This window comes from Coturnix japonica, chromosome 38 (assembly GCF_054131305.1).
Source record: "Coturnix japonica strain WE chromosome 38, WE-NBRP24, whole genome shotgun sequence".
In the NCBI taxonomy this organism is placed as follows: domain Eukaryota; kingdom Metazoa; phylum Chordata; class Aves; order Galliformes; family Phasianidae; genus Coturnix; species Coturnix japonica.
Genome location: NC_140700.1, coordinates 2,479,307 through 2,505,084, shown reverse-complemented (window position 1 = coordinate 2,505,084; position 25,778 = coordinate 2,479,307). Strand labels below are relative to the sequence as shown.

Sequence of the window (25,778 nt, the reverse complement as noted above, 5' to 3'; positions counted from 1 at the left end):
TACCCCATAACCACGCTCTATACCCCATAACCATGCCCTGTACCCCATAACCATACTCTATACCCCATAACCACGCTCTATACCCCATAACCACACTCTATACCCCATAACCATGCTCTATACCCCATAACCATGCCCTGTACCCCATAACCATACTCTATACCCCACAACCACGCTCTATACCCCATAACCACGCTCTATACCCCATAACCACGCTCTATCCCCTATAACCACGCCCTGTACCCCATAACTACACTCTGTGCCCCAACCCCACTCCTCGTGCCCCCCCCTCGCCCTGCTACCTGTCGCCTCGACCAATCAAAAAATCGCTCTGCCGCCCCCCCGCTCTCAGCCAATCAGCGTGCTGTCGTTAGGTGGATCTGAGCCCATGGGCCGGATGAGGGGGGCGGGCTCTCACCCATCGGACTAGCACAGCGAGCCAATAGCGAGAGGAGAATGGCTGTGATTGACACAGAAGTGAACCAATCGGAACGCCACCGCTGCGGAGGCGGTTAGCCGGCGTTGAGCGACATCCCTTAGAACCAACCACGCGGCGGGGGCGCGGCGAAGGGGCGTGACGATGAGCTCCGTTAACCAATGGGGTGTGGCGGACGGGTGAGGAGGCGGGGCCAGGCCGGTGCGGGCGCGGGGCGGCGGCGGCGGCCGGAGTCGCCATGGTCCCGCGCGGGGCGGCGCGGCTGGTGGCGGTGTCGGTGCTGGTAGCGCTATTGGGGCTGGTGTCGGTGCGGGCCGAGCACGGCGGGGGGCGGCAGGAAGCGGCGGGATGCGGGGGATTGAGGGACGTCACGGCCGTGCTGGGAAACAACACGCACCAGGTGAGCGACGGGAACGGGAGGGGACGGACGGACACCGGGACGGACAGCGGGACACAGAGCGACGGGAGGGGGGAGGGACAGACAGACAGACAGACAGACAGAACAACATACGGACCGACATACAGACAGACCGATAGACAGACCGACAGACATACAGACAGACCGACAGACCGACCGGGCTGTCGGTGTCCCCGTACGGACACACGGACACCCGGACACACGTACAGCCCGGTCCCCATTCTAACCCCCCCCCCCCCCCCCCCGCCGCTCCCCGCAGGGCGCGCCCCGCTCTGCCGGCCCGGCCGGTCGTTAATTGCCGCTAATTGACACCCGGGAGCGGGATGTGGGCGGTGCTGCCCGGTGTCCCCGCTCCGTGTCCCCGCTCAGTTCGGTTCCGTCCCGTTCTCTCCCTCCTTGTAAGGGACGCGCCGCCGGCGCTGCCGCTGTGCGGGCAACGGGGACGGCGACGGTGGCCGCATTTCAGCCCATTCCTGAGAGGAGCCTCCCTGCCCCATTGCCGGCCCCACAGCCAGCCCCATATGCATCCCTATATCCATCCCTATATCCCCATATACATCCCTATATCCCCATATACATCCCCATATACATCCCCATATGCATCCCTATATCCATCCCTATATCCCCATATACATCCCTATATCCCCATATACATCCCCATATACATCCCCATATGCATCCCTATATCCCCATATACATCCCTATATACATTCCTATATCCCCACATCCATCCCCATATACATCCCTATATCCCCATATACATCCCTATATCCCCATATACATCCCTATATCCCCATACACATCCCTATATCCATCCCTATATCCCTATACCCCTATATACATCCCCATATACATCCCTATATCCCCATATACATCCCTATATACATTCCTATATCCCCACATCCATCCCCATATACATCCCTATATCCCCATATACATCCCTATATCCCCATACACATCCCTATATCCATCCCTATATCCCTATACCCCTATATACATCCCCATATACATTCCTATATCCCCATATACATCCCTATATACATTCCTATATCCCCACATCCATCCCCATATACATCCCTATATCCCCATACACATCCCTATATCCATCCCTATATCCCTATACCCCTATATACATCCCCATATACATCCCTATATCCCCATATACATCCCCATATACATCCCTATATCCCCATATACATCCCTATATCCATCCCTATATCCCTATACCCCTATATACATCCCCATATACATCCCTATATCCCCATATACATCCCTATATCCCCATATACATCCCCATATGCATCCCTATATCCCCATATACATCCCTATATCCCCATACACATCCCTATATCCATCCCTATATCCCTATACCCCTATATACATTCCCATATACATCCCTACATCCCCATATACATCCCTATATACATCCCTATATCCCCATATACATCCCTATATCCATCCCTATATCCCCACATCCCCATATACATCCCTATATCCCCATATACATCCCTATATCCCCATATCCATCCCCATATACATCCCTATATCCCCATATACATCCCTATATCCATCCCTATATCCCCACATCCCCATATACATCCCTATATCCCCATATACATCCCTATATCCCCACATCCATCCCCATATACATCCCTATATCCCCATATACATCCCTATATCCCCATATACATCCCCACATCCATCCCTATATCCCCACATCCATCCCTATATCCCCATATACATCCCTATATCCCCACATCCATCCCCATATACATCCCTATATCCCCACATCCATCCCTATATCCCCATATACATCCCCACATCCACCCCACACCCCCTTGATCCCCACATCCCCATGCCCTGTATCCACCTCCCGTGGTTGGGGTCCCCTCCTGCCTGTGACCCCCATTCCCTGCTCACACTGAAGGCTGTTCCGTTCCTCCCCATCTCTTTCTCTTTCTCTCAGTGCGTCTTCGATGACCTCAGTGGCTCCGTGTCCCTGTCCTGGGTGGGCGACAGCACTGGGGTAAGATGTGCAGGGGGTGCCGCCCCATTGAGGGGCTGTGGGGGCTGCAGACCCCCCTGTGATGAGCTGAACACGCTGTGATCCCGCAGGTCATCCTGGTGCTGACCACGTTCCAGGTGCCCTGGGTGATTGTGATCTCTGGGCAGTCCAAGCTGTACCGCAGGTATTGATACACCCCCCAGACCCCAATCTAATGTGGGGAGTGGGGCCCTGCAGGCAGTATGGGCTGCTGGGGGGTCCTGGTGGTGCTGACAGCTGAGCCCTGTGCCGTCCCCGTACAGTGAGGACTATGGGAAGACCTTCAAGGACATCACCAACCTCATCAACAACACCTTCATCCGCACCGAGTTCGGCATGGCCATCAGCCCTGATAACTCGGGGAAGGTGGGAGCCCCACGCCCTGCCCCAAAGCCCAACCCCAGCCATCGACCCCTACCCATAACCCAAACCCCTAAATGAAACCCCAACCCAACCCCCCAACCACTGACCCCTAACCCAACCCCCCGACTCCAACTGTTAGCCCCTGTCTCTAACCCATACCCCCAACCCCAACTATTGACCTCTACCTCTAACCCAAACCCCTAACTGAAACCCCAACCCAAGCCCCAGCCACTGACCCCTATCTCTAACCCAAACCTCAAACCCCAACTGTTTGCCCCTACTCCTAACCCATACCCCCAACCCCAATCATTGACCCCTAATCCAAACCCAAACCTCAAACTGAAACCCCAACCCCAGCCATTGACCCCTAACCCAAACCCCCAGCTCCAACCATTAACCCCAACCCAAGCCCCCAATCCTAACTATTGACCCCTAACCTAAAACCCCAACTGAAACCTCAACCTAAACCCCCAACCCTAACCATTGACCCCTATCTCTAACCCAACCCCAACCACTGACCCCTAACCCAAACCCCCAAGTCCAACTGTTAACCCCTACTCCTAACCCATACCCCCAGCCCCAATCATTGACCCCTACCTCTAACCCAAACCCTTAACTGAAACCCCAACCCAAGCCCCCAACCCCAGCCACTGACCCCCAACTCAAACCCCCAACCCCAACCATTGACCCCTAACCCAAACCCTGAACTGAACCCCAACCCCAGCCATTGACCCCTAACCTAAACCCCCAACTGAAACCTCAACCCAAACCCCCCAACCCTAACCATTGACCCCTACCTCTAACCCAAACCCCCAACCCCAGCCACTGACCCCCAACTCAAACCCCCAACCCCAATCATTGACCCCTAACCCAAACCCCTAACTGAAACCCTGACCCAAGCCCCCAACCCCAACCATTGACCCCTAACCCAACCCTGAACTGAAACCTCGACCCCAACCCCTGCCATTGACCCCTACCCCTAACCCAAACCCATAACTGAAGCCCTAACCCTAACCTGACCCCTACCTGTTAATCCAGCCCCTGACCCTCCCCCTGTCCCTGGCTGAGTTTCCCCTGGCGCGGTGCTGAGCGCGGTGCTGTGTCCCACCCCAGGTCATCCTGACGGGTGATGTATCTGGTGGCAGTCGCGGCGGCCGCATCTTCCGCTCATCTGACTTTGCCAAGAACTTTGTGCAGACGGAGCTGCCCTTCCACCCGCTGGCACAGATCTCGTACCACCCCCAGGACTCCGACCGCCTGCTGGCGCTCAGCACCGATGTATGGATATGGGGGGGGATGTGGTGGGGAGGGGGACGTGGTGGGCATGGGGTATGTGGGTGAGGGTAGGGGATGTGATGGGGATGGGGGATATGGTTGAGGTTGGAGGATATGGTTGGGGATGGGGTCATGGTTGGGGATGTGATGGGGATGAGGATGTGGTTGGGGATGTAGTGAGGATGGGGACATGGTTGGGGGTGGGGTCATGGTGGGGATGGGGGATGTGGTGAGGGAGGGGGAGGTGGGTGAGGGTGGGGGACGTGGGGATGAGGATGTGGTTGGGGATGGGGGACGTGGTGGTGATTGGAGACATGGTTGGGGATGGGGATGTAGTGAGGATGGGGATGTGGTCGGTGATGGGGACATGGTGGGGATGGGGTGTGTGGGTGAGGATGGGAGACATAGTGGGGATGGGGACGTGCTGTTGACCAGTGGCATTCATCACTTACAGAACGGCCTGTGGGTCTCCAAGGACTTTGGGGAGCACTGGGAGCTGATCCACAAGGCTGTCTGCTTGGCCAAGTGGTGAGTGCCCACCTGGTGGTTGTGCTGTGGGGTGGTGCTGCCCCATCCCTGCCCCATCCCTGCCCCCATCCCTGCCCCCATCCCTTCCCCCATCCCTTCCCCCATCCCTGCCCCCATCATTGCCCCCATCCCTGCCCCCATCATTGCCCCCATCCCTGCCCCCATCCCTGCCCCATCCCTGCCCACATCCCTGCCCACATCCCTGCCCCCATCTCTGCCCCATCTCTGCCCCCATCCCTGCCCCATCTCTGCCCCCATCTCTGCCCCCATCTCTGCCCCCATCTCTGCCCCCATCTCTGCCCCCATCTCTGCCCCCATCACTGCCCCCATCACTGCCCCCATCTCTGCTCTCTGTTCTCTTCCAGGGGTGCAAACAACACCATCTTCTTCACCTCCTACCTGAACGGCTCCTGCAGTGAGTGCCACCCCTCTGCTGTCCCATGAGGAGCGTGGGGCGCCCCATTAACCCGCTGCCCCTTGTCCCCTTGTCCCCAAGAAGCTGACCTGGGCTTCCTGGAGCTGAAGAAAACCACCGACTTTGGCAAGACCTTCAAAGTGATCGGCACCAAGATCTACTCCTTCGGGCTGGGCGGCCGCTTCCTCTTCGCCTCCGTCATGACCGAGAAGGTGGCTGTCCCCTCCCTGCGTCCCCCCCGTCAGCACACACAGGGCTGGGCTGAGGCTGTGGGTCCCACAGGGCTTCACGCGGCGCATCCACGTCTCGCTGGACCAAGGGGAGAGCTGGAGCATGGCACAGCTGCCCTCCGTCGGCCACGAGCAGTTCTACTCCATCCTGGCAGCCAACGACGACCTGGTGTTCATGCATGTGGATGAGCCGGGAGGTGAGTGGGGCTGGGGGGGGAATGGGATGGGGATGGGGTGAGGATGGGGATAAGGTGAACATGGGGATAAGGTGAACGTGGGGATAAGGTGAACGTGGGGATGGGGATGGGGATGGGGATGGGACAAGGATGGGGATGGGATGGGGTGAGGATGGGGGTGGAGATGGCAATAGCATGAGGATAAGGTGAACATGGTGATGGGATGGGGTGAGGATAGGGATGGGCTGAGGATGGGAATGGCATGAGGATAAGCTGAACATGGTAATGGGATGGGGATGGGGAAGGTGTGATGATGGGGATGGGATGGGGATAGCATGAGGATAAGGTGAACATGGGGATGGGATGGGGATGGAAAGGTGTGAGGATGGGGATGGGAGGTGAATGGGATGGGGATGGGGTGAGGATGGGGATGGCATGAGGATAAGCTAAACATGGTAATGGGATGGGGAGGGGGATGGGGAAGGTGTGATGATGGGGATGGGATGGGGTGAGGATGGGGATGAGGTGAGGGTGCGGGTGGCATGAGGATACGGTGAACATGGGGATGGGATGGGGTGAGGATAGGGATGGGATGGGGGAGGATGGGGATGGCACGAGGATAAGGAGAACATGGGGATGGGATGAGGATGGGGGGGAATGGGATGGGGATGGGGTGAGGGTGGGGATGGGATGAGGATGGGATGGAGAAGGGATACAGAAGGTGTGGGATGGCACGAGGATGGAATGAGGGTGGAGATTGGATGGGATGAGAATGGGGATGGAGACAGGATGAGGGTGATGTGAGGATGAGGATAAAGGGTATGGGATGGAGATGGGATGAGGATGGGAACAGAGATGGGATGGAGGTGGAGCGAGGATGGGATGGAAATAGGGATGGGATGGGGGTAGGAATGGGGATGAGGATGGGGTGGGGATGAGGATGGGGTGGGGATGGTGTTGATGAGGTGAGGTGGGTTTGGGATGGGGTGGGCGCTGTGTGCAGCTGACACACCACATCAATGCACCATGAAAGCTGCTCTGCAGCACGGCGCCCTGAGCCGGGCAGGGCTGTGCCTTTGAGGAAGGACTTTTTCTCATTAATTCCCTCATGAGGAAGTTAATTAACGGGCAGTGGCTGCAGGGAAGCACATTCCTGGCATGGAGCGTGGCCACATGTCCACTGGGGGTGTTTTTCTTCCCTCTCCCTGCATGGAGCTGGTGGGTACATGGGGACCCCCCCCCCCATTACCACCACCCCATTCCCCCCCAGACACCGGCTACGGCACCATCTACACATCAGACGACCGCGGCGTGGTTTATTCCAAGTCCTTGGAGCGTCACCTCTACACCACAACCGGGGGGGAGACCGACTTCACCAACGTCACCTCTCTGCGCGGCATCTACATCACCAGCGTGCTGTCTGAAGGTGATAGCTCGGCTCTGGGGGGCTCTGGGGTGGATGTGGGGCTGGGGCTGTTCAATGGGGCCGCGCTGCCAGCCCCGCTGTGCCCCTCTGCTCCCTGCAGACAACTCCATCCAGTCCGTCATCACCTTTGATCGAGGTGGGGAGTGGGTTCCGCTGCGTAAACCCAAGAACACCACGTGCGACTCGACGGCGCGCAGCAAGGAGGAGGTGGCTCTGTCCTGTGTCCCCAAGCAGGGACACGTGGCCCCATTCTTACCCTCTATTCCCTCCTGGGGTGGGATGGGGATGTGTGGGGCTGGGGGTGTGTTGGGCTGAGCCCACCCTGATGCGTTTGCTGCTTGTCCTTGCAGTGCAGCCTCCACATCCACGCGTCCTACAGCATCTCTCAGAAGCTCAACGTGCCCATGGTGCCGCTCTCTGAACCCAACGCCGTCGGCATCGTCATCGCCCACGGTACAGGGGGGGTCTCCACGTCCCCATCCCCAACACTCAGTGCTGCTCTCATTTGTTGTATTGATGCTTTATTTCCCCCCAGGGAGTGTCGGGGGGGCCATCTCAGTGATGAGCCCTGATGTCTACATCTCGGATGACGGGGGGTACACGTGGGCACGGATGCTGGAGGGTCCCCACCACTACGCGATACTGGACTCGGGTGGTCTCATCGTGGCCATCGCACACAGCAGCCAACCTGTCAATGTGCTGGAGTGCGTGGGGGGGGCTGAGGGGCTGGAAGGAGGAAGGGGGGGGGGGGCAGCATAGGGAGGTGGTTCTGGGGGTCCTGGCATAGGGAGAAAGTGGGGGAGTGGGAGTCTGGGAGGTGTGGGGGTTGGGCTGGTGCCAAGGCTTGGGGGGTGGCTATGGGGATTTGGGGGGGTCTGGAGGTTGAGGTGGATTTTGGGGGGTTTCTAATTGGTTTCTGAGGGTTGGAGGTGGGCTCTTGGGGCTGGAGAGTGGGAGGTCTGGGGTGGGCTCAGAAGCTGGGGAGACTCTGGGGGTGGAGGTGGGTTCTTGGGATTTGGGGTGGGCTGTGGGGTCAGGGGGGCTCTGGGGGTTGGGATGCAGAGGGGCAGCAGACACCTCCATGCTCCCATTGCTGCAGGGAGGTGGGGGGGGGGATCTGTTCCATCCCCTGAGCATCCCCCTCCCCTCGGCAGGTTCTCCACAGACGAGGGGCAGTGCTGGTACCGCTACACCTTTGCCAAAGAGCCCATCTTCTTCACTGGGTTGGCATCAGAACCCGGCGCCCGCTCCATGAATGTCAGCATTTGGGGCTTCCGCAGCAGCTTCCTATCCCGAAAGTGGGTGTCCTACACCATTGACTTCAGCCAACTGCTCAGCCGCAGCTGTGAGTGAGGGGGGAACCCCCCCATGGTGACACATTTGGGGCTGAGGTTGTTGGGAGGGGAGGTAATGAGGGGGGGATATAGGGGGAAGGATGGGGGTGAGGGTGGGGGGGAAACGGAGATGGGTGTGGGGTGGGATGGGGGGTGAAATGGGGGTGGGGATGGGGGAGATATGGGAATGGAAGGGGCGGGGGAGTAGGGATGGATATAGAGATGGGAATAGGGGAGAATAGGGATGGATATAGGGATGGGAATAGGGGAGAATAGGGATGGAGATGGAGATGGGAATAGGGGATAATAGGGATGGATATAGGGATGGGAATAGGGGAGAATAGGGATGGTGATGGAGATGGGAATAGGGGATAATAGGGATGGATATAGGGATGGGAATAGGGGAAAATGGGGATGGAGATGGAGATGGGAATAGGGGAGAATAGGGATGGATATAGGGATGGGAATAGGGGAGAATAGGGATGGATATGGGGATGAAGGAGGGAGTAGGGATTGGTACAAGGGGGAATGGGGATGGAGATGAGGGGGATGGAGGAGGAATAGGGATAGATGGAGGGGGGAATAGGGATGGAAATGGGGGTTGATGTGGGTGGGAATAGGGTAGGTATAGGAGGGGAATTGGAATGGAGGTCAAGGGTGGGAAAATAGGGATGGAAGTGTGCAGGGCAGGGAAAATAGGGATGGAGATAGGGATAGATAGAGGGGGGAGAAGGGATGGGTATAGGGACAGAGAGGAAATGGGGGGAATAGGAATGGAAATGGGGGTGGGGGGGATAGGGGTGGGTATTAGGGTGAGTGGGGATGAAAATGGAGGGGAATAGGGATGGAGATAGGGATCAATGGGGGGGGAAGTAGGGCTGGGTTTGGGGCAGGATGGGGATGTAGACAGGGATGGATGGAGGGGGAGAAGAGACACAGGGATGGGGACAGGGAGGAGCAGGGATGGAAACAGGGGGAAATGGGGATGGAGATGGGAGGGGGTTGAGCAGGGACCCGCTGATCCTGTGCCTGCAGGTGAGGACGAGGATTACACCATCTGGCTGGCGCACTCCAGCGACCCCCGCGACCCGTCGGACGGCTGCATCCTGGGCTACAAGGAGCAGTTCCGCCGGCTGCGCAAGTCCTCGGTCTGCCAGAACGGCCGCGACTACGCCGTGACAGCGCAGCCCTCTGTGTGCCCCTGCACCCTGCACGACTTCCTCTGGTACCGCAGCCATTGCAGTGCCCCCATGTCCCTGTGTGTGATCCCAGTGCCAACACATCCCTGCCCACCCCATCCCAGTGCCACAGCATCCCTCCCACCTCATCCCAGTGCCACCCTGTCCCTGTGTGTGATCCCAGTGCAATGGCAGTGTCACCCCGATGCCACCACATCCCTGTGCATGACCCCAGTGCCATCACGTCCCTCCCACCTCATCCCTGCCTCCCTCATCCAGTGCCACCCTGGTGCCACCCTGTCCATGATCCCATTGCCATCCCAGTGCCTCCATCTCCCTGCCCACCCCATCCCAGTGCCCCCCTGTCCCTGTGCATGACCCCAGTGCCACCACATCCCTCCCACCTCATCCCTGTCCACCTCATCCCAATGCCATCCCAGTGCCCCCCTGTCCCTGTGCATGATCCCATTACCATCCTAGCACCACATCTCTGCCCACCTGATCCCAGTGCCACCCTTTCCCTGTGTGAGATCCCAGTGCCATCCCAGTGCCACCATCTCCCTGCCCACCCCATCCCAGTGCCACCCTGTCCCTGTACATGATCCCATTGCAATGGCAGTGTCACCCTGGTGCCACCACATCCCTCCCACCTCATCCCAGTGCCACAGCATCCCTCCCACCTTAACCCAGTGCCACCCTGTCCCTGTGTGTGATCCCAGTGCAATGGCAGTGTCACCCCAATGCCACCACATCCCTGTGCATGACCCCAGTGCCACCCCAGTGCCCCCCCAATGCCACCACATCCCTCCCCCCTCATCCCAGTGCCATCATATCACCGTACCTGATCCCACTCCCCCACATCCCTGCCTGCTTTATCCTGCCAGTCCCACTCATAATGGGGTCACACCATTGGGGGGGTGCTGAACCCTCCCTCCCCCCAAATCCCGCAGTGATTTTGGGTATTACCGCCCTGAGAACCAGTCTGTGTGTGTGGAGCAGCCCGAGCTGAAGGGCCACGACTTGGAGTTCTGCCTCTATGGCCGCCGGGAGCTGCTGCGCACCAGCGGGTACGGCCCCAATCCTACACCTCTATGGGGTACGGGGGGGTCCTGGGGCTCACAGCACATCAACCCCCCCACCCGATTTCAATCCAGGTACCGCAAGATTCCAGGGGACAAATGCAGTGGAGGTGAGAGCCCCAGCAGGGAGGAGACAGACATGAAGAAGAAATGCACCAGCACTCTGCTGAGCCCCGGGCAGCTGGTGGGTGCCACCCCACAACCCCACCCCAAGGTGGCTATGGGGTGTGCTGACCCCAATGGGGTGACGCTGTGCTGTCCCTGCAGGCGGCGGCCCCCAGCCCCACTCCCATCGTGCTGGCCGTGGTGGCCGTGCTGCTCGTTAGTGCTGTGGCTGCTGTGCTGCTCATCAAGAAATACGTCTGTGGTGGGAGGTGGGTCCCAGCTGGGAGCTTTGGCTCTGTGGGGTCTATAGGGGTTTGTAGGGTCCCGGTGGCCTGGGGGACCCCTATGGCTTTGTGGGGTCCCTGTGGTTGGAGAGTCCTTGTGGTCCCCATGGGTTTCCCATGGCTTTATGACTGGGGGGCTTTGTGGGTCCCAAGGGGTCTTTCCATGGCAGAGGGGTCCCCCTGGCTTTGAGGGGTCTATATGACCTGGGGGGTCCCCCTGGCTTTGAGGGGTCTGTATGACCTGGGGGTCCCCATGGCTTTGTGGTCCCTATGGGTTCCTCTGTCTCTATATGATTTCCATTGCATTGGGGTCCCTATGGCTGGGGATACCTGTGATCCCCATGGGGTCTCTGTGACTTTATTATGGGGTCTCCTTGGGGTCTCCATGGCTTTGGGTTCCCTGTGGCTCTTGGGGTTCCTCTGGCTCTGGGGTCTTGGAAGCTTTATGGAGGGATCTATGGCTGGGAGGGATCCTTGTGGGTCTGTGAGGTCTCTATAGCTTTATGGGGTCCCTGTTGCTAGGGGGCACCCCTGTCATCTACAGGGGGTCCCCCATGGGTTTGGGGTCCCCATGGCCTTATAATCCCTCCTGGCTTGGGTGTTCCCATGGACTTTGTGGCACCTGACCTACCCATGGCTGGGGAGGGGTCCTGCCAGCTTCCCACAATCACTATGGGATCCCCATGACATTATGGGCTCCTGGTAGTGCCTGGGAGCTCTGTATGGCCTTATGGTGACCCCACATCTCTGTGTCCCCCCCCTCAGGTTCCTGGTCCATCGTTACTCCGTGCTGCGGCAGCACGCTGAGGCCAGCGGCACCGAGGGGTTGGAGGCAGCAGATCCCCCCTCACCACCCTACAAAGGGGGGGGGTACCACGATGACTCGGATGAGGTGAGCCCCCCCCCCCACATATACACACCATGAGGACCCCCCCGGGCTGGGATCCCCGCAGTGACGCTCCCCTCTTCCCCCCCCAGGACCTGTTGGAGTAGCAGCAACGCTGGGACGGCAGGAGCTGCACTGTGGGGCAGGCAGGGCTGGGGGGGCTGTGCTGGGGGGGGCACACAGCAGCATGGCATCAGCTCACCCCAAGGGCTCTTTGCAGCTGGGGGGGGGGGTCAGTTTGCTCTTATTTCATCTTCTTTTTTCCCTTGGTTTTGTTCTTTCTTTTGGGGGGAGTGGGCAGGGGGGGTCCCTTTTTGGAGGGGGGTATTTGGTATTTTTATGGGGTTTTTGTCTTGGTTTTTGTTGGTCTTTTCCCCTTGGTGCCCCCAGGCTGCAGGGCTGTGCCCCCCCCCAGCCTGCAGCACCCTCGGGGTGCCCCCCCCTCCCCACCCCAACATGGGGACCCCCAAGCAGCAGCACATGGGATGCAGGGGGTGGGGGCTCCCCCCATTCTCCAAAGCAATATACACTGCTGTGGTTGGGGGGGGGTCCTCCCAGCCTTATCCCCCCCCCGGGGCTGCCCTTGGCCGAGGGAAACGTAGCAATAATGAATTCAGGCTTGAAGCTTTTTAACGAGGGGCTGGGGGGGGTGTTGGTCCCTGTCCCCCCCCTTTCCCCCCCCCCCCCTCCCCAGCTCTGCTTTCACCCCGCCAGGTTTCAGTCCCAGCACTGTCACTGTCTCCTTACACTGGAAATCCCCTTCCATGGGATGGGGGGGGGTGGCAAGATTGGTGCCCCCCCCCCCAACCCCATGGTATCAATGGGGTGTGTGGAGGGGGGGGGCTGCTTGCATGCGCTTCTGCAGCACCGCAGTGGGGCCGGCGCATGCCCCCTCCATAGGGAGATGCCATAGGACCCCCCCCGGACCCTCCCCCTCCCAACTCAGAGCTGGGTGGTTGGGGGGGGGGGGTGGGAGGGGAGGGTGGGCATGTAGAGCTCTGTAAATAAACCCGGATGTGTGATAACTTTATACCGGCATTTTTCTGTATATTTGCAATATTTTGGGTTCTTAGTAATAATAAAGGCAAAACAGACCCTGTGTGAGCGGTTCTATGGGGGGGGGGGCACCCAATGGTGTTTGATGGGCTTGGGAGGGGAGGGGGGATTAAAAATCCCATCATTTATTGCAGATTAAGGCAACGCACCGTGGGCACACGACAGCCATGCATGTAGAAAAATAACTGGGGGGGGGGATGCCCAGGACCACCCCCTTCCCCCCCCCCCCCCAACTCCTTGCTGGAAAGGGGCAGCACAACCAGGGGATGGAGGAGAGACATGGGGGGCTACTGGGGACAGGACAGGACAACACAGGGGGTGGGAAGTGTCCCCCCCCTACCCAAAACCCCTATTTCCATTGGTGGGGGGGGGGGGGCTGGCAGTGAGTGGCTGAGATTTACCCATAACCTCAGGGCAGAGGTCGGTACCTGCGTGTCCCCAGGTGGCCCCTGGGGGGTTTAAGGGAGGGGGGTGGGACATGGGGTCAGGGCTGGGTGGGGGGGGGGGTCCCGGGGGGTTGGGAGGGTGGGGGGGTCCCGGGGGGTTCGGGGCTGGGAGGTGCAGGCTGTGGTTTGATGCCGTGAGCCTTCATGTAGGAGATGAACTGCTCGGGGATCTCAGCCAGCACATCCTTGGCCAGGCGGGCCATGCTCAGCACCTGGCTGCCCCCCCGGTCCGTGTAGTCACGGAATGGGACAAACTGGGGGGGGCGAGGGCAGAGGATGGGGGGTTTGGGTACAGCCCCGTGTGTCCCCATGGCCTGGAGCATCCCCCCGTCCTACTGCATCCCCATATCTCAGTGCCCACCCCACAGTGTCCTGGATTACACCACATCCCACTGCAGCTCCAGGCCATCATCCCCTCCTTCCCCAGCACCCCTCCATGTCTCCCCTAGTACCAGTACCCCCCCATCCCACTGTACTACCCCCAGCCCCACTGCACCCCATATCCCAGAGCATCCCCATCCCACCCACCCCCCCATTCCCACACAGGGACCAGCAGTGGAGGGGTCTGGGGAGGGGGATGTAGGGGGGGTGGGCACCCTATAGCAATGTATAGGGCTGGGGGGGTCCCACACCTGCACAATGTCACGCTCAGCCACCTTCCCACGGGAGGAGATGCGGATGTCGTCCCCATCCAACTCCACCATGGCTGCAGGGAGATGTGGGGGGGGGCTGAGCACTATGAGCCCCCCCCACCCCCAAACAGCAGGGACCCCTTGGGGGGAGCACAGCCTCACCATCAAACTCAGCCTGGCCGACCCCCACGATGATGATGGACATGGGGAGCTTGGCTGCCTGTGGGGGGGAAGATAGTGAAAATATATGGGGTGACACCACCCCTGGGCATGTATGGATCCGTGGGGTGCCACAGGGTGCTATGGGGTGCTATGGCAGCAGCCCCCCCTTTGTACCACCCTGCTGCTGTGTGCTGCGTGGGGGCTGTGCTGCGTGGGCACCGCTGTGCGCATCGTGCTCAGGGCCGTGACGTGATGTGTGGGTGCATCCCATTGTGGGGCCAGGATGAGCATCCCTATAGGGCTGGGATGAGCATCCCTATGGGGCTGGGATGAGCATCCCTATGGGGCTGGGATGAGCATCCCTATGGGGCTGCACTGCCCTTCCCACCCCCACCACAGGGACAGCAGCCCTTCTTCCACCCCCTGGCCCAAACCCAGTGCTACCACCTGTGCTTTCACCCCATGCACTGGCTGGATGCTGCACCTCCATGTTTTGGGGTACCCCAGTAAAGCAACTCAGTTAGGGGTCCTACACCTCAATATCTGGGGCATCACACGTACTTAGTTGGTTCTTGTACCCCATTATTTGTTGTACCCCATTATTTGGGGCACCCCAGGATTTGGGGCACCCCATGTCCCCAGCTGGGTCATACACCCCAATGTTTTCAGATTCCCCGTACCCCCATTTGGATCCTACACCCCACTATTTGGGGTACCCCATACCCCCTGATGGCAGCACTCACATTGACGATGGCCTCCTTGGTCTGTGCCATGTCTGAAATGACCCCGTCGGTGATGATGAGCAGCACAAAGTACTGCGATCCATCCGGCACAGCGGCTGCCGAGCTGCAGGACCCACCAGCACTGAGCACAGGGTGGGGGGCCAGACACCCCTCATAGGACCCTCCCCATATTACCGGGCCACGTGGTTGACAACAGGGGCGAAGTTGGTGGGGCCATAGAGCTGAACGCTGCGCAGGCTGCGGTGATAAGCCTCCAGGATGCCCTCAATGCCACTGCAGGACGGGTTGGCTGCATCTCCGTTCTGCAACGGGTGATGGGGACAATGGGTGACAAGGGACATGGGTGGGAAGGAGGGGGGGGGGGGCAGCTCACCAATGGGAACTCGTGGGACACGCGGCCGTCGGGGGGGATCTTGGCACCGAAGCCGAGCGCGGGGAACATCTTGTCGCTGTCGTAGTCCTGGATGATCTCACCCACCGCCCTCAGCGCCATGGTGTAGGCATTGAGCTGGTAGGGGCTCAGGTAGTGCAGGGAGGTGGACTGAGAGGGGTTGCCTGCAGCCGGGGGTGGGGAGGGGATAGGGGGGTCACCCACCTCGCTGTGTGCACCCATCATCACCATGGGGTGTATGGACAGTGCCAGCACTCACCGTTGGATGCAGTGAAGTCAATGGCCACCGTGAAGTTGATTTGGGTCCTGGGAGGGAGGAAACTCCTTCTGAGGATGGGGGGGATGGGGGGGATGGAGGGGACCCCCGTTTTCCCCCACACCTCTCAGATCCCACTCTTGGAACCCCACCACCACCATTGCGCCCATTGGATGGGAGCATCACGGCTCACCCGCCTCGGATGTAGTCCAGGAACGTGTGGTCAGACTCCACGGCGAAGGACAGCAGCGTCACCTGTGGGGACAGCAGGCTGAGCAGGATGGCGGCCATGCACCGTGCCCTGCAGTCACCCAGCCCTCACCGTCCCCGAGTTCAGGTACTTCTTCTTCTTCATCTTCTTCCGGGGGTTCACCACCTGTGGAAGGGAGAGGATACGGGGCACTGCAGCATGGAGCACCCAGAGGTGCAGCGTAGGGTCCTTGGGGTCTGTAGGACCCATGGCTGCAGTGGGGGTACAGCCCCCATCCCCACGTCCCCTCCTCACCTCGTAGACGTTGAACTGGCTCTGCCCCCTCGCCAGCTCCCGGTAGCTGGTGGTGAACTCACCGATGAAGTCGTGGCTGTGGGGCAGGGGGTGTCACCATCACCATGGGCAGGGATGGACAAGTGGCCCCCCATTGCCCTCCATCTCACCTGCCATCACGATCCCAGTCATACACCTCCACCTTGATGGCTCTGTAAGGAATGGGGGGTGGGAAGGGGTTAAGGTTGGCACCCAAAAGCACAACCCTGCGCACATCCTGCCCCACCGGTCTGTGTTGATCTCTCCGTGGGGGCTTTTCTCCTTCCTCCTCCTCCTCCTCCTCCTTCTCGACCGGTTTCGGTGGGATATTTTTATCCACTGTTGCCACAGCAACGTCCAACACGGGGCTGAGGCAGCAGCGCGACGCCGAGCCACCAACCGGCACCAGCACGGGGCTCAATGGGGCGGGCATCGGGGAGGACCCACCACTCAGATGGAGAGCCCAAGGCAAGCGGGTACCATAGAGATGAGGGCAAGAGAGCACAGAGCGGCACCCCCACTGCTGCGGGGTACCATAGAGACAAGGGGAAGAGGGCACAGAGCGGCGCCGCCTGGAGGACTGCAGCACTCACCGGTCATAGTCGCCATTGCAGAGGGCACGCACCGGGATGGCGAAGGCCGGCCAGACCGGGTTCAATGTGTTCCTCATCACCTCCGTCTTGTGGCAGATGGTGAAGCTATGGGGGGGCACAGGGATGTCACCCCATGGCCAACATACATTGCTTTGGTGGGGGGTGGGGTGTTGGAGGCTGCCCCTCAATGTCACCCTGTGGGGTACTCACGTCCCGTCTTCGTTGCTGCGGTAGAAGACCATGAAGGGGTCGGATTTGCCAAAGAAATCCTTCTTGTCCAGTTTGTTGGCACAGAACTGCAGCGTGGCCACGTCCTGCGGCACCAGGGGGCGACCCCATGGCATCCCCAATCCATGGGCACACAATGGGACCCCACCATGGGCACCCAATGGGATCCCCAACCCATGGGCACCCAATGGGATCCCAGCATGGGCACCCAATGGGATCCCCAATCCATGGGCACACAATGGGATCCCCAATCCATGGGCACACAATGGGATCCCCAATCCATGGGCACCCAATGGAACCCCAGCATGGGCACCCAATGGGATCCCCAACCCATGGGCACCCAATGGGACCCCACCATGGGCACCCAATGGGATCCCCAATCCATGGGCACCCAATGGGATCCCCAATCCATGGGCACACAATGGGATCCCCAATCCATGGGCACCCAATGGAACCCCAGCATGGGCACCCAATGGGATCCCCAACCCATGGGCACCCAATGGGATCCCCAGTCCATGGGCACCCAATGGAACCCCAATCCATGGGCACCCAATGGGACCCCCAATCCATAGGCACCCAATGGGACCCCATCCTCTCCTCTATGGGCATGGGAGCAGCCCAGATGTGTCTCTGACCCTCATCATCCTCACCCATGTGGAGGAAGGCCCCAGGCACAGCCACAGCACTCTCACCCCCCCCTTCCCTGTGTCCTCCCCCTGGCACAAGGTGGTGGGGGTCCCAATACCATCCCAACCTCCCCCAGCTCTCACCCTGCAGTTTCCCAGCTCCTCGGCCAGGAGGATGATGGTGCCGCACTTCTTCCCTGGGATGCCCCTATGGGACAGGCATTGAGGGGGGGGCACATAGTGACACAAGTGTCCCTGATGGGGCAGGGGGGGGGTCACCCCAATGCTCACCCATTGGACATGGCTGGTGCTGGCTTCCTGCTGCGGGGGTGCGTGGTCACCGTCCCCATCCTGTGGGGTCACACAGTGGGGTGGGGGGGAGGGCAGGACCCCGTGTAGGAACAGCTCAGGGTTGGGGGGGGGGGGGGGGGGCCGAGCTGTGCTGTCCACACTGTGCTCTGCTCTCCATCCCAGACACCACCAGGATGTGAGATAAGGACCTTCCATCGTCACCACCACCTGCAGGACGCCAAGCACAACCCCCCCCCCTGCTCCCCCAGCCCTGCTCACGTCAGTGGCTTCTCCAGGCGACTGCCAGAGGAGCCCACGATTTCACCCAGAGTGCAGAAGGCCTGGCCCAGGAAATCCTGCAGAGAGAGGGGTCACCACTGCAGCCCCATCCCCACCTCCGCCATCCCAGCCCCATCATCCCATCCCCATCATCCCATCCCCACTTCTACCATCGCATTCCCCTCCCCTCCCCATCCCATCCCCATCACCCCACCTCCACCATCCCATCCCCACCACCTCATCCCCATCATCCCATCCCCACCTCCACCATCCTATCCCATCCCCATCCCCATCACCACACCTCCACCACCCCTTCCCCAACCCCATCCCCACCACCCCATTACCATCCCCATCCCCACCTCCATCACCCCATCCCCACCACCCCACCTCTACCACCCCGACCCCATCATCCCATCCCCATCCCTACCACCCCATCCCCATCCCATAGGATCATCACCACTCTCACATGCTTGGAGAGGTCGGGACTTTTGGAATCCACATCGTACCTGTGGGATGGATGGGGGCGTAACAGTGGGGCAGAGCAGGGATGGGGCTGACGGGATGGAGATGATGGGAGATGAGAAGGGAAAGGAGACCAACGGGGGTGGGGACGGCACATTGGGATGGGGAATGGGGCTGGGATAGCGGTGGGGGCTGGGTGTGGGGCCGTGCAGGGGGCGGCACTCACAGGTCGAAGCGCAGATTCTGCTTCTCCTCGAAGAAATAATCGAGCACGAACTTACGCACGAAGTCGGGGTTCAAGGAGTTGTCGATCACCTCCGTGCGGCCAAACTGCGGCGGCGACATCAGGGGGGATGGAGGGGAGGGGGGCAACGCCAGGTGCCCCTTTGTGCAGCCGGAGGGGGCAGCCCACCCACCCACCCGCTCATTACAGCCCCAGCCCCTCAATTAAGCGGCCGCTAATTACAGGGCACGAGGCTGGGGGCGGGAGCGGGGCTGCGGAGCTGGGGGAGGCTGGGCGTGTTGATCGGCCACCTGCCTTGAGCCCCAACACGAGGGTTGGCCGGCTGCCCTGCACCCCAAAATACTGATATGGGTTGGTTGAGTGGTACCCCAAGATGCTGATGTATCGTGTGGGGCTGGCACTCACCTCCCTCCACTGCTTGGTGTCTGGTCCCTGGGTGTAGAGGACACACACTGGGGGCAGAGGTGGGGGGGCTCAGTGCTTGCCCCCCCCCCCTCAGACCCCCCAACCCACCCCCAGCCCCACTCACATGGGTCAGACTTGGAGAAGGTGTCCTTATCCAGGAGCTGCCTGCGGGGAGAGGGGAAACTGAGGCACGTGGGGGGGGCACAGAGATGGGGGGCATACAGTGGGGTGGGGGGCACCCGGGAATCCCCCCCCCCCCTTGGAACAGTGAGTCCTAAACCCAGCCTGCATGAGGGGCTTTGGGGTCTTGAGGGTGGGATTGAGGCAGGGGTGGGCAGTGTAGCCCCCCCACATTGAGCACAGGGGGGTGGGGGTTGGGTGCTGGGCAATGGGTGCCAGGTGGCAACGGGCACAGGGCTGGGGGGGGTGGAAGGGGAGGTGGGGGGCACAGGGGAGGTCCTGACACCTCCCAGCGCCCCCCCAGCCCCACTTTTCTCTCTCACTGCTCCCCACAACACCCTGTGGTGCCCCACGCTGCTCCCAGTATCCCACAGCCCCGAGCACCCCATGCAGCCCCCGGGTACCCCCATACCCCAGTGACCCACAACCCCCCCCCTCACTTCGGCTCCCCCATTGCTGCCCAGTACCCCATGGTGCCCCACAGCTGCAGCCCCCTTTGCTCTCCCAGTGCCCCCACAACCCCTGGATCCCCCCCCTCAATCCATTCCATCCTCTGTGCTCCCCAGTTCTTTCCAGAACATCCCAATATCCCACAACACCCCCCACCTCCCGCTCCCCCCGGAGCCTCCCAGGACCATTCACCAAGTGCTCCCCAGTGCCCCCAGTTCCTCCAGTTCCACACACTCCAATCACACCCCAGTGCCCCACATTCCATCCCCTCCGAGTTCTCCCCATTGCTCCCGGTACCTCCCAGCTCCACGCACCCCAAATACTCCCCAGTGCCCCCCAGCACCACACCTGCAGCCTCCTCCATTCCCTACCGCCTTCCAGTATCCCCCAATACCTCCCAGTACCCCCCAGTACCCCCCAGCCCCACGCACAGTGGGTGCCCCCCAGTCCCTCCCATCACACACACCTCCGGTCTCCTCCATTCCCCATCGCCCCGCACCCCGCTCGTACCTGCACGACACCGTCAGCTCCACCTTCGTGGCCGGGACGCAGCCGGTGCCGCCCGCCCGCAGCCCCCCCAGCCCCGCCATGCCCCGCTCCCCCCGCCCGGGGCCGTCCCGCTGCTCTCGGGTCTCCCGGTGCTCCCGGTACAGCGATGCCGCAGCGCCGCCGCCCCGGGGCTGCCCCCGGAGCCTCCCGCGAGCCCGCCCCGGTTCGGCCCCCGTGCCGCCCCCGCGCCGCCCCCAGTAGAGCCCAGTGCTCCCAGTGGCACCCACTGCATTCCCACTATCTCCCAGTGCCGCCCCCACCACCCCCCAGTGCTCGCGGGGCGGTTCTGCAGCAAAGCCCGGTACAGCCCAGTGCTGCCCCACTGCATCCCCAGTACCACCCAGTGCCACCCCCTATATCCCCCAGTGCCATCCCCTATATCCCCCAGTGCCATCCCCTATAACACCCAGTGCCACCCTGCTACACCCCCAGGGTCACCCAGAGCCCCTCAGGCCAATCCAGCATTGCCCAGTGCTCCCAGTGCCACATCCCCAGTACCACCCCAGTACCACCCCCATCCCACCCAGTGCTCAGGGCTCCCCCCACAGTGGGGCTGCACTGAGCCCATAGGTGACAGATCTGTGCCCCACGGGTGACACCTCTGTGCCCATGGGTGACATCTGTGTCCCCAGGGCTGACAGCTCCAACACCCCACGTGTGACACCTCCACATCCCTATGGATGACATCTCTGTGTCCTGCCCCATAGATGCCCCCCCCTGTGCCCCATAGTCCCCCACCCCAAAGGACCCCTGCCCCCCATAACCCACAGAGACTTTTCTGCCCCATAGACCACACCCTCACCCCATAGACAACCCCCACACCCTATAGCCCCCCGCCCCATAGGACCCCCCCCCCATAGACCACAGAGACTTTCCAGCCCCATAGATACCCCCCCTGCACCCCATAGCCCCCCCACCCCACAGGACTCCCCCCCATAGCCCACAGAGTCTTTCCTGCTCCATAGATGCCCTCCTCACCCCATAGACCCCTACCTCATAGCCCCACCCCATAGCCCCCCCCATAGCCCACAGAGACTTTCCTGCCCCATAGACGACACCCCCCACATGCACCCCATAGGTGTCACCTTACGGGTGTCACCTCCATGCCCCTATAGGTGACATCTCTGTGTCCCTATGAGTGACACCTCCATGCCCCTATAGGTGCCACCCCCACATCCAAAGGGCTGACACCTTCACACCCCACACATGACACCTCCATGCCCCTATAGGTGCCATCTGTGTCCCTCTATGATACCTCCACGTCCTCTGGGTGACATTGCTATGTCTCCAAAGGTGACACCTCCATGCCCCTACAGGTGCCATCTCCACATCCAAAGGGCTGACACCTCCACACCCCACATGTGACACCTCCATGCCCCTATAGGTGCCATCTCTGTGTCCCTATGGGTGATACCCCCATTCTCTATAGGTGACATCCCCACGTCCCCAAAGGTGACACCTCCATGCTCCTATAGGTGTCATCTGTGTCCCTCTATGATACCTCCATGCCCTTATAAGTGCCACCCCCACATCCAAAGGGCTGACACCTCCACACTCCATGTGTGACACCTCCATGCCCCTATAGGTGACATCTCCATGCCCCTATGGGTGATACCCCCATGCTCTATAGGTGACATCCCCACGTCCCCAAAGGTGACACCTCTATGCCCCTATAGGTGACATCCAAATGTCTGACACCTCCACAACCCACCTGTGAAACCTCCATGCCCCTATGGGTGACATCTGTGTCCCTCTATACCTCCATACCCTATAGGTGACATCCCCATGTCCCCAAAGGCAACACCTCCATGCCCTACACATGACATCTCTGTGTCCCTATGGGTGTCACCTCCATGGCCCTACAGGTGCCATCTCCACATCCAAAGGGCTGACACCTCCACACCCCACATGTGACACCTCCATGCCCCTACAAGTGACATCTCTGTGTCCCTATGGGTAACAACTCCATGCCCCTATGGGTGACATCTGTGTCCCTATGGGTGATACCCCCATGCTCTATAGGTGACATCCCCACGTCCCCAAAGGTGACACCTCCATGCCCCTATGGGTGACATCTGTGTCCCTATGGGTGACACCTCCATGTCCGTATAGGGTATGGTATGATACCTCTATGATACCTCCACGTCCTATGGGTGACATTGCTATGTCTCCAAAGGTGACACCTCCATGCCCCTACAGGTGCCATCTCCACATCCAAAGGGCTGACAACTCCACACCCCACATGTGACACCTCCATGCCCCTATAGGTTCCATCTCTGTGTCCCTATGGGTGATACCCCCATTCTCTATAGGTGACATCCCCACATCCCCAAAGGTGACACCTCCATGCTCCTATAGGTGACATCTGTGTCCCTCTATGATACCTCCATGCCCTTATAAGTGCCACCCCCACATCCAAAGGGCTGACACCTCCACACTCCATGTGTGACACCTCCATGCCCCTATAGGTGCCATCTCCACATCTAAAGGGCTGACACCCCCACACCCCACGTGTGACACCTCCATGCCCCTATAGGTGACATCTATGTCCCTATGGGTGATACCCCCATGCTCTATAGGTGACATCCCCACGTCCCCAAAGGTGACACCTCCATGCCCCTACAGGTGCCATCTCCACATCCAAAGGGCTGACACCTCCACACCCCTATAGGTGACATCTCTGTGTCCCTATGGGTGACACTTCCATGCCCCTATAGGTGACATCCCCACATCCCCAAAGGCAACACCCCCATGCCCCTATAGGTGACATCTCTGTGTCCCTTTATGATACCTCCATACCCTATAGGTGACACCCCAACATCCCCAAAGGCGACACCTCCATGCCCCACAGATGACATCTCTGTGTCCCTATGAGTGACACCTCCATGCCCCTATAGGTGACATCTCCATGCCCCTATGGGTGATACCCCCAATGCCCTATAGGTGACATCCCCACGTCCCCAAAGGTGACACCTCTATGTCCCTATAGGTGACATCCAAATGTCTGACACCTCCACAACCCACATGTGAAACCTCCATGCCCCTATGGGTGACATCTGTGTCCCTTTATGATACTTCCATACCCTATAGGTGACATCCCCACATCCCCAAAGGCGACACCTCCATGCCCCTATAGGTGCCATCTGTGTCCCTATGGGTGACACCTCCATGCCCCTATAGGTGCCATCTCCACATCTAAAGGGCTGACACCCCCACACCCCACGTGTGACACCTCCATGCCCCTATGGGTGACATCTGTGTCCCTATGGGTGACACCTCCATGCCCCTATAGGTGCCATCTAAAGGGCTGACACCCCCACACCCCACACGTGACACCTCCATGCCCTTAATGGTGACATCTGTGCCCCCAGAAGCGACTCCTCCACACCCCACACCCCCAAACCCCACAGACACCCCCACACACCATCCCCCACAGCCATTTTATTCCCATTATCCCCCAGCAGGGACAGCTTTAAGCACTTTAACATCATCCAAAGGCCGGTCCTGTGCGTTGGTTTCCACCATGCCCACCCTGCCCAGCACCCCGATCCCTTGGCACACGCGCCCAAAGATGGTGTGTTTGCCATCCAACCATTGCGCCGGTGCCAGCGTGATGAAGAACTGGCTGCCGTTGGTATCGGGTCCTGCGTTAGCCATGGCCAGAATGCCAGCGCCTGGATGGATGGAGGGAGGGATAAGAACGGGCTTGATGGGTTTATAGGGTTTTTGGAGGGATAAAGGTGGGTTTGGGGACTCACCGGTGAATTTCAGCTCCGAGTGCAGCTCGTCCTCAAAGTGTTTGCCATAAATGGAGGCACCGCCACGGCCTGTGGGAATGGAGATCAATAGGGGGTCGTGGCCCCACACTATGGGGTCCCCACAGTAAAGACTTACATATATAATAGGGGGTGTCCCTATATATAGGGGGTGTCCCCAGCACTGAGATAAGGGTCTCAGCGTCCCTGTTAGGGGGTCGTGGTGCTGCCACTGTGGGACTGGGGATGTCCATGGCCCCATCATAGGGCTGGGGGTCCCCATCGTGAAACCAGAGTCCAGCATCACTATTAGGGGGTCCAGCATCACTATGGGGGGACTGAGGGTTGAGCTGGGGGTCCTGATGACCCCACAACAGGGCTGAGGGTACCAGCATCCCCCGTACAATGCAGGGGTCCCCATCACAGCACTGAGGGTCACAGTGCTCCCATCATTAGGGTCTCAGTGCCCCCATTGTGAAGGTCCTGACGATCCCATCACGGAGCTGAGGGTCACACCGGCCCCATACCAGGACAGTGGATCCCCTGCTGTCCCATTTGGGTCTATGGGGCGGCCGTGGGGTCCGTGCACTCACCGGTCCCGGTGGGGTCTCCTCCCTGTACCATGAAGTCCCGGATGATGCGGTGGAAGCGGGTCCCGTTATAATACCCACGGCGACACAGCTCGGCAAAGTTCTTACAGGTCCGGGGGGCGTGACGCCAATAGAGCTCCAGCACCAGGGTGCCCATCCTGCACCACAACGGGAACATAACGGGAACATAACGGGAACACAACGGGAACGGGGTGAGACAGGGGGATGTACCGGGAGGGGCTGTGATAGGGGCACCGGGAGGGGCTGTGGGGGTAATGGGGGTAATGGGGCCGGTGATAGAGGCACCGGGAGGGGCTGTGGGGGGTTAATGGGGTCGGGAAGCAGAGTGAGGGGATCCCAGTATTGGGACCTGCCGGGGTTGGGAGCTCCGGTACCGGAGGGCAATGTCGGTATTGGGGTGGGGGGGAATGGGGTGTCCTGGGGGGGGGGGGAGGGTAAAAAGGGCCCGGATGGAAGAACCGGGACAGCCCGGGGGGCGGTACCGGAGGGACACAAAGGGGTCCCGGCACCGGAAGGATGTCGGTGTAAGGGGAACACGGTAGGCCCAACAGCGGAGGGGAGTCCCGGTACCGGAGGGGGGTCTCGGGGGTATCCCCAAACCGGAAGGCCTGCCCTTACGTGGTCTCCATGGACACGGTGGGCGGCTGCCATGAGTCAGGCGGCACGGCGGCCATCTTGCCCCGCCGTTATCGCCACCGGCGCCGGAAGCGGAGAATCGG

At 60.2% G+C, this 25,778-nt stretch overlaps 3 protein-coding genes across 6 annotated transcripts; 1 reads left to right on the top strand and 2 right to left on the bottom strand.

Moving 5' to 3' along the window:
* The first annotated feature begins 631 nt into the window (after positions 1-631).
* Positions 632-13,272, top strand: SORT1 (sortilin 1). Of its 2 annotated transcripts, none has more exons than XM_085527318.1 (20): positions 632-836; positions 2,821-2,880; positions 2,970-3,043; positions 3,162-3,264; positions 4,375-4,539; positions 4,991-5,064; positions 5,430-5,479; positions 5,564-5,691; positions 5,762-5,906; positions 7,156-7,311; positions 7,412-7,518; positions 7,662-7,764; positions 7,847-8,015; positions 8,466-8,656; positions 9,681-9,870; positions 10,774-10,890; positions 10,978-11,086; positions 11,170-11,276; positions 12,057-12,183; positions 12,270-13,272. In XM_085527318.1, exons 1-20 carry the CDS (start codon positions 675-677, stop codon positions 12,282-12,284), a joined length of 2,352 nt encoding a protein of 783 aa, XP_085383444.1. In that variant the 5' UTR covers positions 632-674; the 3' UTR covers positions 12,285-13,272. The 2 variants fall into 2 exon arrangements, with proteins under 2 accessions (XP_085383444.1, XP_085383443.1); XM_085527317.1 differs by having other exon boundaries at positions 5,561-5,691.
* Positions 13,204-20,841, bottom strand: CPNE5 (copine 5). Of its 3 annotated transcripts, XM_085527320.1 has the most exons (21): positions 20,655-20,821; positions 19,639-19,679; positions 19,515-19,561; positions 19,092-19,195; positions 18,870-18,909; positions 18,404-18,480; positions 18,125-18,184; positions 17,978-18,041; positions 17,190-17,293; positions 16,980-17,084; positions 16,518-16,559; positions 16,369-16,444; positions 16,186-16,239; positions 16,057-16,118; positions 15,867-15,913; positions 15,590-15,771; positions 15,391-15,518; positions 15,217-15,319; positions 14,474-14,531; positions 14,312-14,385; positions 13,204-13,933 (listed from the first exon to the last, which is right to left on the bottom strand). In XM_085527320.1, exons 1-21 carry the CDS (start codon positions 20,732-20,734, stop codon positions 13,718-13,720), a joined length of 1,764 nt encoding a protein of 587 aa, XP_085383446.1. In that variant the 5' UTR covers positions 20,735-20,821; the 3' UTR covers positions 13,204-13,717. The 3 variants fall into 3 exon arrangements, with proteins under 3 accessions (XP_085383446.1, XP_085383447.1, XP_085383445.1); XM_085527321.1 differs by having other exon boundaries at positions 16,186-16,444; positions 20,655-20,841; XM_085527319.1 differs by lacking the exon at positions 20,655-20,821 and adding an exon at positions 20,611-20,637 and having other exon boundaries at positions 16,186-16,444.
* Positions 20,842-24,121: 3,280 nt separating this feature from the next.
* On the bottom strand, positions 24,122-25,762 carry PPIL1 (peptidylprolyl isomerase like 1). Its single transcript, XM_015885063.3, has 4 exons — positions 25,678-25,762; positions 25,042-25,196; positions 24,452-24,520; positions 24,122-24,367 (listed from the first exon to the last, which is right to left on the bottom strand). Exons 1-4 carry the CDS (start codon positions 25,731-25,733, stop codon positions 24,144-24,146), a joined length of 504 nt encoding a protein of 167 aa, XP_015740549.1. The 5' UTR covers positions 25,734-25,762; the 3' UTR covers positions 24,122-24,143.
* Positions 25,763-25,778: the final 16 nt, after the last annotated feature.

Bases quoted from the DNA above. Each gene is read 5' to 3' on its own strand.
- SORT1 (XM_085527317.1), top strand. From the start codon at position 675: ATGGTCCCGCGCGGGGCGGCGCGGCTGGTGGCGGTGTCGGTGCTGGTA. The intron at 5,480-5,560 runs GTGAGTGCCACC...CTTGTCCCCAAG, and splicing joins CTACCTGAACGGCTCCTGCA to AAGCTGACCTGGGCTTCCTG. The intron at 8,016-8,465 runs GTGCGTGGGGGG...TCCCCTCGGCAG, and splicing joins CAACCTGTCAATGTGCTGGA to GTTCTCCACAGACGAGGGGC.
- CPNE5 (XM_085527321.1), bottom strand. From the start codon at position 20,734: ATGGCGGGGCTGGGGGGGCTGCGGGCGGGCGGCACCGGCTGCGTCCCG. The intron at 18,910-19,091 runs GTGAGTGCCGCC...TCCATCCCACAG, and splicing joins CAGAATCTGCGCTTCGACCT to GTACGATGTGGATTCCAAAA. The intron at 15,519-15,589 runs GTGAGCTGCCCC...CACCCGTTGCAG, and splicing joins TGTCCCACGAGTTCCCATTG to AACGGAGATGCAGCCAACCC.
- PPIL1 (XM_015885063.3), bottom strand. From the start codon at position 25,733: ATGGCCGCCGTGCCGCCTGACTCATGGCAGCCGCCCACCGTGTCCATG. The intron at 25,197-25,677 runs GTAAGGGCAGGC...GTTGTGGTGCAG, and splicing joins ACCGTGTCCATGGAGACCAC to GATGGGCACCCTGGTGCTGG. The intron at 24,521-25,041 runs GTGAGTGCACGG...CCATTCCCACAG, and splicing joins AGGAGACCCCACCGGGACCG to GCCGTGGCGGTGCCTCCATT.